This window comes from Aplidium turbinatum, chromosome 16 (assembly GCF_918807975.1).
Source record: "Aplidium turbinatum chromosome 16, kaAplTurb1.1, whole genome shotgun sequence".
Taxonomy (NCBI): Eukaryota; Metazoa; Chordata; class Ascidiacea; order Aplousobranchia; family Polyclinidae; genus Aplidium; species Aplidium turbinatum.
The window spans coordinates 7,492,972-7,506,125 of NC_137487.1; the positions used below are offsets into that span (position 1 = coordinate 7,492,972).

At 39.9% G+C, this 13,154-nt stretch overlaps 1 protein-coding gene across 1 annotated transcript; it reads right to left on the reverse strand.

Annotated features, from left to right (window-relative positions):
- Window positions 1-502: 502 nt before the first annotated feature.
- On the reverse strand, window positions 503-10,675 carry LOC145785964 (uncharacterized). The gene is made up of 8 exons (XM_082597656.1): window positions 10,615-10,675; window positions 10,177-10,387; window positions 9,304-9,497; window positions 8,430-8,641; window positions 7,750-7,893; window positions 6,003-6,076; window positions 3,014-3,143; window positions 503-1,547 (listed from the first exon to the last, which is right to left on the reverse strand). The coding sequence occupies exons 1-8, from the start codon at window positions 10,673-10,675 to the stop codon at window positions 924-926; spliced, it is 1,650 nt and encodes a 549-aa protein (XP_082453782.1). The 3' UTR covers window positions 503-923.
- Between the last annotated feature and the right edge of the window lie 2,479 nt (window positions 10,676-13,154).

Genomic DNA, 13,154 nt, shown 5'->3' on the forward strand with positions numbered 1-13,154 from the left:
TATTCTTTTCATGACGAAGCCCTATACAAGGCAGCAGCACTAAATGTCCATTGCCCGCCACAGCAGGTGCAAAGAAAGCTTCACGAAACTTTAAGACAGAATCAGCAGGCCACAAAATCCTAACAAAGTTTTTGTGAATTGTTCAAGAAGAAATAATCTGCAGTAATTTCCTGCTTGAACGTATAGCTATAGATCATAGCCTATAGCCTATTCTAAAGTTGAAACCATCGTCTGGGGAGAAGGATCTATGTCCAAACTTCAAATTTCCTTTTCATAAATGGTTTGTGCACTCAGGGCCGGATTTAGCTGCTGGGGGGCTCGGGGCACTTTTAGATCTTTGGGCCTCGGCGCAAAAAAAATTGTTGCTCCTACGACGCAAAAAAAACACCTCTACGTCTGCAGTAACAATAATCCAGCACTGCACTGCGCAGCATTTTGCAGAAACTTCAAAGGCTGAAAGAAAAAAATAATAATAACATAAAACCACATTTTTCCACGTAGGGGGGCCCTTCAAAAGTCGGGGGGGGGGGGCGGGGCACATGCACCCTCTGCCCCCCCCCCCCCTAAATCCGGGCCTGTGTGCACTATAGTTTGCTTCGAACATTAATTCTTTCCTCAACGTTGACGGTTAGACGCAATGAAGTGGGCCATAGGCTACCTACTAAATTTAACTGCTGTAAGAATTTACAATTACAGTTTTATAACCAGGTCTATAAGTATATAAACCATAGCGACCTTTATAGAGATCGCTATGAACTATACATCTAAAATTGTTTAAAAAGTTGAAACCACACGCAGATAGAAAATAACTTGTCTTTTGCTGTGGGCTAATGTTTGTGCTGTAGCTTTCAAATGCTGTAGATTTACATTTTGCTCTGACTCCCAGCTATTCGTCACAATAAGTGTCTAGACCTTGCTCTCAATCAGTCATAACAGGCATCTTCTTTACCATTAAAGGTACTTGGTGGAAAATCGTCGTAAAATGCTGAATCTTCACTGAGGAACCGTTGTTTAGGGACTCTTCCTCGGCTTTTTATTTGTGAGGCTTTGTTTTCTGAACAGATGCTTGTCTGATCCAGCATGGAGTCCTTCTTTTGTATCTTTGTATCTGAAGCGGAAACTACTTCAATTTCATCATTGGTATCCCAAATACAATCAGCAACGTAAGGTCCAAGCAAATGCTCGAAGACAATAACTTTTGAAGACGGAGACACACTCATATCTAGATAATCTTCTGCTGATTCCTTTGGAGAAGAAATGGGAGCGTCAGGAGAACAGGATGAAATCTTCTGAATGTCAAGTAAATTAGTTTCCTTATTTCTGGAGCCTGTTTCATAACGTTGACGTGTCTTTGATGATAAATTGCCACTGTCAGATGAAAGTCTCTTTTGCTTTGGTTCAGTATTTGAAGGCGAACGAGATCTGAAGTGAAATACGTCATCGTTTTTGTGAAGAGGTTTTATGACGTCAATTACTTCGTCAACGTCTGGCACTCCACTGAAGATTAAACGAGCATTGGATTTTGGTTCTTCTTTTATGATATAATTCTGAAAATGCAAAAGAGCTTGTCATAAGCAATATCTACTGTAAACGTTAAAGACAATAGATCTATTGTGCAGTGTGCTATTTCTACCGTTTACTGCAGCCTGTATTGCGTAAAACGGGCCTATTCTCTGTAGCAGTGATTCTCAAACTGTTATTACTGACTGTGTTCTTTAAAAGCTTATAAACATTCACGGCGCCCTAGATTAGTCAAAAATTGCAAATATTTCAAGTGAACAAGAATTAGACTCTACGAGAAAACCGTGGAACAGGTAATTTTGGAAATTGTTTTCAAGATAAAGTCATTGTCTTTGTTATGAACAAGCATAACATCCCATGGAATAACGTGGAGCCGTAGTATTGCGTAACAAATATCGTGCAATCGCTTATAAAACACACTTATCCAGAGTTTGAATTGCTTATTTAAAAAAAGCCTAGTGCCTAATTACAGTATACACTTAGATTCACGTTCTTGTATATGCAAATAAAACACAAATATAGCAATAGCGTTCGCAGATTTACTGGTAAAACCTTGCGGCGCACCAGAGCGCCCGGTTTGGGAACCTCTGTGCTCTAAAGGCTTTTAAGCAAAAATTAGAGATTCGGTCTCGTAGCCTCGTGCGTAGACGTCGCTATAATGGCATTTATAGTAGGCCTACTGCTAGTATAACGACGTCCACACCTTCCTTTAAAAAAAAGCTTTAGGCCAATTAATTTGTCAAAAATTATTTAAATTTTGAAGAATGTGGAACAATTTCTGCTTTTAAACTTTTTTCTTGAGTTACTTTCTTACTTACTGAAACAAATTTTATTCGAATTTCAAAACAAACAAAATAAAATCAGTTTTCTTACAAGAACTTCACTTGAAACAAAACGAATAAAAATAGACCAACCAGTTTTGAGTCAATGAAAGATTTCACTTATTTTCCAAAATTTTCAAACTAGCGTGAGTTAGGGTTGGGCCTACGGAACTGATGAGACCCCGCCAGCAAATTAGTCGTTTTTTACACGTTCGTCTGTAGACGTTTAATCAATGCAAAAAACAACTGGTTTGCCGTCTGTTGGTGAAAGCGACTTATTTACATTACGATACAAAATTCATTTTATCACTTTCTAATAACTTTGGGTATGTTAGGCCTATAGGCTACGTTATTTCCAGGAATAAGCAAAAAGCACAATGGGCTTCTGTATAAGTAAACAGGCCATAAAAAGGACGATGACAGCTGTCAAAAAGCTTCATTTGAATGCAAGCTAAACACCGCTTTGATATCACAATTTTCCGCGAATTTAGCAGGTGTTTACAACATGGCTATCTGATCTTTGAATAACAGTTACTTGTAAACCAATATCTTGGTTTTGTTTATGTAAACTACTACTACATAACAGGCTATTGTTTTGTTGTTTTTTCCAACATAAATTGTTGTTAGGTAAAATTCAATTATAGTGAATTGAAACAAATTGAAACCCTTACCGTTACTTCTGGTATGTGAATAGGTTGGATAGAAAATATTTTTTTGATTGTTTTTGGTCCCTTGCGACAACACTGTACGGCAATGACGATGAACACAAAGGAAGCCACGCCAAACAGCACGTACAACCAACTAAAAACACAACCAATAGATTTTATACAGCAGCAAGGGTGTGCAAACCGTGAACACCTTTTATGCATTTATCGACTCAGTATACGCTATTAGTCCTACAGATAAAATAGCGGTTTTCATTATGCTCGGCGGTTACCGAGATTGACGGAGTGAAGCTTCCGATTATTATTGAAGTGTTATTGCCGGAAAATTATTCCATCCATTTGGTGCCGCTGAATGGAGAGCAGTCCTCACAATGCTTTGCTCAAGCGCATACCCCGAGAGTCGAACCAGCGCCGCTTGATCTTGCAGCTTCTTTGTTCACGAAGTCACGCGCTAATCAACTGAGCTATCGGGGCGGACAACTGTAATCATCAATCATTGGAAAGCCTGGTGAGTTTATCATCAGTTTAACATCTCTGAGTTTAATCAGTTTAACATCATGAGTTTAACATCTCTGGTGAGTTTACCCCAGAGAAATTTGCCTCCGCCCTCCAGCACCTAAAGCCAGGCAAATCCCCGGGCCTTGACCACCTATGCCCGGAACTAATACTCCAAGCTGCCCCCTCTATGAGGTCCTGGTTAAAAGACTTCCTTTCCTGCTGCTTGCGTCACCTGCGCATCCCAAGAATCTGGAGAAGAGCCCTAGTGGTTGCAGTCCCAAAGCCGAAGAAGCCCCCAGGGGATCCGAAGAGCTACCGTCCCATCTCTCTGCTCTGTATCCCCTTCAAGATACTCGAAAGACTTATCTACGCCCGTGTCGAACCGATAATAGATCCTCAGCTCCCTCGGGAACAAGCCCGCTTTCGCCACGGTAGATCAACTGTAGACCAGGTCACTCTGATGACCGAAGACATCGAGGACAGCTTCTCGGCAAAAAAGAAGGCTGGCGCCGTGTTTGTCGATCTCACGGCTGCCTACGACACTGTATGGCACAGCGGCCTTACCTGCAAACTACTCCGTCTCCTTCCTGACAGGCACATGGTCCATATGATTATGGAACTTGTGCAAAACCGCAGCTTTACCCTTTCCACCGGTAGCGGCCGACGAAGTAGACTACGTCGACTCAGGAACGGCGTCCCACAGGGCTCTGTCCTGGCTCCCCTCCTCTTTAACACTTACATCTATGACCTGCCTGACACCATCTCCAGGAAGTATGCTTACGCAGACGATCTGGCTGTCCTACATCCAGCCCGAGATTGGCAGTCAATGGAGAGCTACCTAAGCCAGGACATGTCAACTATATTAATATATCTCCAGAAATGGAAGCTACAGCTCAGCAAGGCAAAGACAGTGTCGGCGGCCTTCCATCTAAACAACAAGGAAGCAAAACGTGAGATCAAAATTACCACCGATGACGAACGCCTGCCATACTGTGCCGAACCCACCTACCTCGGCGTAACCCTGGACAGGTCACTCACGTACCGACGACACCTGGAGTCACTGCGCAAAAAACTATCGGCGCGCGTTGCACTTTTGAGGCGGCTGGCGGGTTCCAGCTGGGGAGCTGATGCGAAAACCCTTCGCACAGCTACCTTGGCCCTCGTCCATTCTACCGCGCACCAGTGTGGTGCGCAGCTCTCACACCCGCCACATTGACACCGCCATCAACGACGCACTACGCACAGTGACTGGATGCCTGCGTCCCACTCCAACGGACTGCCTTCCCATCCTTGCAGGCATCCAACCTGCTGAGCTTCGCCTTAAAGGAGCCATGATTTCCCTTGCTCGTCGCGCACTGGACCCCGACCACCTCCTCCACAGTACACTCCAGCGCCTACCTGGAGGACAGCAGCGACTGAAATCAAGACGCCCATTTGTGCCCGCCGCACAACAGCTTCTGAACAACGTTGAAGATCTTGGAATAAGTGCGGCACACTGGACGAACTACACATGGAACACGGAGTGGCAAAACAACACCTCCCGACTCCATAATTTCCTACCCGACGTCGATCTCCACCCTCCGGGAATGTCCCTCGCAAGACTTGCGTGGGTCCGGCTTAACCGCCTACGAACCGGCGTCGGTCGCTTTCGTTCAGACATGTGCAGATAGGGCCTGGCTCTCTCACCGGGATGCGAGTGTGGCGCCACAGACCGGACAGTAGATCATGTCGTCCATGACTTCCCAATCCATCAACCACCACGTGGAACGCTTAGACTGAAGACCCTGGATGACGAGACTGTCGAGTGGCTGATGACATCATGCCCAAACATATAGTCCCGAAGAACAGCTCATACGACGAAGAAGATTGGAAAGCCAACGCCTTATTTGCTGCCCCCTAAAAACGGATGTGTTAAAGTATAGGCTAAACCATTGGTTCTCAACCGGGGTGCCATTTACGTTTCGCAAGGGTGCCGCAAGTTATTAGAGTAGCCTAGCATTATCAAATATGCGCCCAGACATCGAAAGGATTTGCGCTAAAATTCAGCGCAAATTTCGCACTGACTTTGTTTGAAACGACCTTCATTAAATTGTACATTATATAATACGGAGATGTATAGTTAGTTTGGTTTTTGCGAAAACTCTTTTCAAAATTATTTTTATTTAATGCAGAAACGTTTTGGTTTGACTGTGGGTGCCGCCAAATTATTTGGTTGTTTGCAGGGTGCCGTAAGCCGAAAAAGGTTGAGAGCCACTGGGCTAAACTATAACCGTCAAAATCGCCATATGATCTCACTACCCTAAAAAGGCTCTTAATTTTACTGCTACGTTAAGAACATTTGCCACTTTTGACTGTAATCGGACAATGTTGGAAAGCATTGATTTAAGGTACAGTAGGCTACGGTACCTTTAAAATTGGAATATATTATGTAGGCTAGTTTTGTTATGCTTTTTTATTAAAATTAAATTTTTTTTTATTAAGATGAAATTTTTCTTACATCATGTTAGTTCTATCTGAAACCAAGTGATTTTCACCATTCCCAGCCGGAGGAGCTTCTGGGGAAAGGCACTTCTGTAATTAAAACATCAATATATCCAGCTTTAAGAAAATGAATCGGTCTCATAATTACATTGAAACTCCACGCTACTGTTGAATTTGTACTGTGACTGCAGTCAAAGCAGTTGAAAAAATGATTTGGATCCGTTACCAATGGAGGCCTCCAGTTCCTCAAACATAATAAACACACAAATAATAATAGTCTATGGTATGTTAACTCAAAGAAGAGGAAATTCCCAGGATAATCGTTCAGGAAAAAAATACTTTTCCGAAAAAAAGTCGTCTTTAAAAATACGTAACTCCAAAAATACGCAATATCTTTTTCAAATTTCAAGGCTATTGGAAAAAATTTGAGCTTTCCAGATTTTGGGCTTCCGGAAAAATTTCATACCTTTGAAATCATTCCGTTACCGGATTAAAAATGCTTTCTGGACCCTCCTGTCAACGCTACTGACTATAGTAGGGCTAGCACATATCTCTCCTATAAGCAAATATCACTGCATGTTTTTAGAAAAAAGCATTGGTATCATTAACCATCAGTGAAAGACCTTTGCGTATTTTTACAATTATCATAACAAGATGTCCTGTGAATTGGTTGTCAAATAAATTAGCAGTCATCGTTTGTGTCGTCAGGTTTGCTGACGGTAAGTGCTTGTTACAGACTGAATTAGTGTCGCATAAACGAAATTTGATTCTAGCATGTCATGTCATGTAAGCTGCATGTTTTGGCAGAGTTGCACAATCACAACAAGCTGTACGATCGTTGAAGAATTTCATAGAAATTTTTTGCTACCGATGCACAAACAGAGCAACCTGCAACAATATGGTGCTATCGCGCTGCATGATTGTGTCGGGCTACTGTGTCTGCAATGAATGCTATCTTACCCACAAGCTCATTTACTGCATGTGGCAACAAATTAATCTTTCAGACATCAAGCAAAGATATTTGAAACTTATTGTACAGTACCAGCAAATTGGTTTCAATTAACAATTAATAGTATATTTTATTAATTTCTAAGCAATAATCTTTTTATCATAGGCTAACCAGGCCGTTTCCGTAAAGAAATAAAGAAAACTCTAACCATAATGAAGACAAGCTATTGTTATCGACAGCTGGGGCCGTAAAGAGTATGATCTCGACCAGGTACCAATGTAATCCTCGGACTCATCAATCAAGACACTACCAAGAAAAACGTAGCCTAGTATATCCAAAAAATACGTGATGATTTTTTCAAGTTCCCAGGCCCCTTGAAGGTTCCGGGCCCTTAAACCATTTTAGGTCTTGGTCCAAAAGTACCCCCTGGGCCCCCCTGTGAACGCTACTATTGACAGCTAATCATATTTATTATCTAGCCTCATTTAAATTTTTGCGGGAAGCAATCACCGCCTTGCCATGACCATTGACCAATGATAAAGTGTTGTTCAAAAAAAAAACTCTCTAAATGGCAGTGGCTGCTCGTTTAATACAAAGATTGTGCTCAGAGACACAGATGTCCTTAAAAACAATATCACACTGTAGTATTCCGTGTAGGCTTTTGAAAATAACTACTAAACCCCTACTGGTTCCGCCATCTCGATCCGCTACAACAAAGCAAAAGTTTTTTTTTTCGTTGTGAACTGTGTTTATTTACAAGGTAAAACATTCCTTATTAACCCAAACTTTGTCAATAATCCTAGATTTTTCTTACCGTTGAGAAGGAAGTTTTAAATTCTTTTGTAATCTCGTCATCAATGAATCGAACACTGATGCATAACCTTGACCATGACGGAATTGAACTGGTAATAGTGACATTTGACACATCAGCAGGCACAACTTTGTAATTCCGCAAACTCTACAAGAGCAAAGTTTATACAAGGATTAATACATTCACTGTAAAATAATGTTGTCTCACTGCATAATTTTGTTGCTGTCAGATTGATTGATTGATTGATTAGTGATAGATTAGTGATTAGTGATTGATTGATTGATTGATTGATAGATTAGTGATAACATGTGGTCTAATCATAATACTCTTCGATTTAAGGCCGTTGATTGATTGTGAGAATCTTAGACCTTGGACTGAGAAAGCTTTAATCCGGCAGCTTCTTATACGAATGTGCCAGACTGCAGATGACGATCGCAAACTCAATTGACTTGCATTCAAATGGTTTAGATTTGGAAAATTTAAATTGCGTGATATTCGGTAGATGTTAAATCTGTAGGCTTACTCAGTAAAATACAAAGCCGTGGGCCACCGCCAAAGTTGTTTTCAAGCAAAATAATAGCGAAAACAATTAAATCAGCAATTTAGAAATAACTCTATGTATTTCAACAAGGACTGCAGAGTTCATTTTCATGAAGCTTTACCGCAGTTAATTATCCACTTACTTCTATAGGTCCTTGGTTTTTTATCAGAGTGACGTTCTTCTTCTGTTGATCTTTGTAGTAATAAATTGTGTATATTGGTTCAAAGAGTCTGTTCTTCAAGTATTCCGGTATTGTCTCATTCAGACCCCAGTGGTCCATCCTCTTTGGATGAAATTCGATAAACAACTTGTTTTTCTTCCGAGATGCAGAAAATTTTGGAGAAGAGAAAGTCACTGTCAGTATCAAGAATTTGTCAACTTTAGAAATATGGCAACGTACAGAAACATGGGAAAAGAATGTGAGTTTGGTTGGTTGGTTTTGAATCTTTATCCTTATAGACTGACAAAGCCTTGATAAATTTTTGCATACTTGTAGAGGCTCTTGACGCAGGGCCAGTTAATACCAAAATTGGCAGAGTGAAGTTTTCTGATTGTTGAAGTGTTCTTGTCGGGGAATTGTTCCATTCGTTGGGAGAGAGTTTGTTTTCTTGTACCAAAGACAGGCAAGACACAACAATACAACAGGGCTGAGCATTATAACAATATATTTTTTACACCACAGGGTACGTGATGCATCAAGTAAATGTGGAGGAGAATGGACGCGCCTCCCGCAAATAATTGTTTGTTTAATTGGGTTGTAGCGTTTGATTAACAGCGCTTCCTGAATTTTTGTATTAATTGTTTATCTGATTTCAAACGATATAGATAAGAAATTTTGTTCTAAGGATTAACTTTGTCAATGAATAGTTTTCATAACAAAATTCTACAGACGGGCCAAAATCTCTGTGTTTTGAAACCAGTCAAGCTTTGCTGTGAAAGTATCAAATATTTCCTGACAAATATTAGACAGATATCTCTATCAAATATTTTCTTAGTTGTGTCAATAGCCTGCTTACTTTCTCCTCCTGGCATGTAATCCAGTATTTGATCCAGGGCAATGTCTTTTATGGCGACATTTGTGTCGGTAGTTGAATCTGTCACCCAAAAGGTGAATTCCTCGTCGTACGCAAGCAGTTCGTCTACTATGCATTCATTCCCGGATACCCGATAACATCCTTTCACTTTCGTCCACACCTCATGAACGATGAAGCTGAAATGATTTCAAAAGTTAAATAAATTTCATTAAGTTTGTGCAACGACGTTGAGAGGATAATTTGGGTCCTGTACTAATGAGATCTTCGGATCCATAATCAAGACACTACTAATAAAACACACACTACATCCAAAAATACGCGGTGGTTTCTTCAAGTTACCGGGCCCAGTAGAAAGAGGTTCTGGGCCCCTACAACCATCCCGGGTCCGGGTCCAAACTCCCTGGAACCCCCTGTCAACGATCTTTGGTTTGTGTGACGGCACATGTGATATTCATATAAGCCATGATTGGTAGTCGTAAGTAAATACAAGGAGCATCGCATAGTTTCGTGACGTTGCGGTAACAATTAACAAAAACATTATTGGAAATGTAGCTTACAGTTGAAAGAAACTCAGGAAATTTTTTAAAAACAGAGCTTCGGTTTGAGATCAGACCACACGGTCTCCACACCTTTGACTAATCAATGTTGGAACATAAGGTTTAAAAATCAGCGTTTCTTGGTTGACGAGGCCAAGCACTGGTAGTGGTTGCTCTAAGTAGCCTCTCGTTGCAATCCCGAAAACATCGCTACAATGGAGAGGTAAAAAATAGATCTTCGTACCTAAAGTTTTATACAATGACAACGACTGTTTTATATCTCAAGAAATAAGTAAACTAACACCGTTCGTTCACTTACTCCTCATATTCTCCTGTTATATTTGTTCCCCATTGAAAGACGGTAAACGTTTCGTTTGCAGCTCTTCGATAAATTTTGCTGGATTTCTCATCTTCAATCTCCTCTGTCTTGTTTTTTGTGACTGTATCTTTAGATACTTCTGCTATCTTCCATTTTAAAGTGAATTTGAAGTCTTCGCCTGTGATACTGAGATTATGTGGATAGCGCGCACCTAATTGAAAAAAAAATTGAAAAAGTCTTTTTAGTGAAAATATTTACTAATAAGACATTATTGTCTCATTACCATAAAACAAAGATAAAAAACCCAATTATTGTTTCTATGCTAAAACGACATTTTTGGCTACTTATGTCAGAAAGCATTGTAGTCAACAAAGTAGGTCAACAAAGTAGCCTATCAACTAGCCTCTAGCCTACTCAATGAGTGCAGCACCAACAAACCTGTCGTTTCGCTACATAGCACTATCCATAAACCAAGACTCAATGTAGTCAAGATATTCATTGCATTTTCATTCTAAAATTAAAGTAGGTCAAACTCAAAAGTTGATTGAAGAGAACCCGTCGTATCTAAGGCATCTAGAAAATAATATAGCTTAACAAATTTATTAGGCTACTATCATAGAAGTTGCAATTTCATATTAAAGATAGATAATTAAAAAGGGTTATAACTTATAATGTTCTTTTCATGGTGGATTTAATTTCAGCACATACAGTATTAGGAACATTCTGAATAGGTCCATAGATAAGGTAACTCATAGTGAGAAGTCAAAAAGTCCTGCAAGAGACACCATTTTCAATTAGGCCACATTCTTCTACTACAAAGTAGCCTTGCTTATCCACTATAAGGCAAAGTGTCGCTTGCAAAAAGTCTATTGTTGGATACTGGATACGTAGGCTAACCTACTAAGTCGACTTACTATAAGCCTACATTGGCTACAAGATTTTTTGACTGCATTTTTTAATACTTGTTTACATGACTAAGTTCTGTTATTGTTGCATCGAGGAATATATTTCTTGGTTGTATAATGAACTATTATCTCAAGTAGCTATAAGCTAAATAAAAAAATCACCACAACAGGTTTTCTCGTTACATGCTTAACTGCACCTAAACTCTGCTGAAGGCATAGTATAGGCCCATAACCCAAGTGATTGTTGCTTGTCTAACAAATTGCTGGCAGCCTTAGTCTATTTATAATGTAGATCGGCGTTGGTCTTTTTTCTACGAAATCTCTCTTCCTTGCGGCATATCTTTTCATGAAATATAGGCTAGGCCAGAGCTTCCCAAAGTTCTTTGCTTGCGACCCCTTTTAACCATCTAAAATTTCTCGCGACCTCTCTCGATTAAAATGATAAACAGTGCGAAATATACATTTGTGTTAGTTATTAAAAAGCTTAATTCGAATGAAAATTAAAACAAATTCCTGATAGGCTACTCTAAGCCTGCTACTTTATTAGTAGCCTACTGGCAGTGGCGCCGCCAGACCTTCAACAATGGAGGGGCAAAATATTGACAGTGCAAGACAGTAGCGTAGTTAGAAATTTTGAAAGGGGGTGTTGACGAATGGTAGGGCGAAGCCCGATGGCGTGTTCGCCGAAGGCGACACTTAGCGGCGAGGGGTCTTGGGGGCCCCCCCCAGAAAATTTTGAAAAATTACTTTCAGTTTGGTGCATTCTGAGAGCATTTTCAACAAAATTGTGGGTATGAATATTCCTTTAAAATGGTTCTGTCAGGTGGCACAGCAAAAGGATAAGATCATGTTTTCTTCGGCATTTTTCGAAAATAAAGCTAAGTCTCTATATTTTCTTGTTGCAAATACCAGGCTGAGATATTAGAATGTTTGGTATTGGCAAAACTCGCTCTTTTAATGCAGTTTTGTTTAAAATTAGGTAAACTTTGTTTTAGAGACATAGGTTGATTGCTTTTTTTTTGCAAGATTATTACAGTTTTATTATTTATCAATTTTCTCCTTGGTTGATCCAAAAAGCGATCTTATTCCGGTAAGTCACTGACTTTTATGCTTTAAAGTCAACCTAAAGTTTAGAAAATGTAACGTCATAGACGTCATACATCTTGATGAGTGTCAAACAAAAAGCTTTGAGACAATGAAGTTACTTTATTTCTGATATATTCAAGCTTTGTATAACGAATAGCTCGTCGTCGTCGTCGAATAGCTGTTTAGACGTTAATCTAGATCGAACAAGCGATCTCAGCAGTTACAGATGGCTTGCATCCTCGCACAGTTTGACGTGAAATTACATCAAAGGCTAAAGCTTTTCTTGCAAACAATGTATTAAAATCCGTAAATTCAATTTGAAAGGTTGAAACCCTCAAACCCCCCTCCCTTGGCTACGCCACTGGTGTAAGACAGTGATATATTATTTAATTTCTCTTGTTTTCTACTGCTAACTGTCTACTGCAATATAGCCTACCAAAAGTCCCACATTTTTGACATGTCTTGAAATCACTACCACAATTCCTGTGGTAGTGATTTTTGACATGTCATGTCTGTTGAAAAAAATAAAATTCAAAATAAATCACAGTTTGATTCCGCATGGGACTTGCAACTGCCATGGCTAGTGAAATTCTGCGTATCTTTTTTCCAGATTGAAAAAACATTTTTTACAAATGCACTTTGTGATTATCCAACAGTCTGTTAGATGCTTCATGATTTTAACTAGTCTGTTAGTTGACAGAGAAATTATCAAATGCTGTACTGAAACGCTGAGAAAACGTTTTTCCATGCTTGGAAAATACAGATATCAAAACATAGTAGATATATCAAATGCAGAGGCGGTCACATGCGTATTGCGTAGCGGCGTAGCCTATGACATTGTGAGCATTGAGGCTAATAAAAGTTAATGGAATAAATATACTGTGACGGCGACCGCGCGTAGTTCAACTGCAATAAATAATCAGCCGGTGTTAAATGATGTTTTATTCTTAATATTTCTTTTTCCTGTCCACGAAGATTTCATCAGGA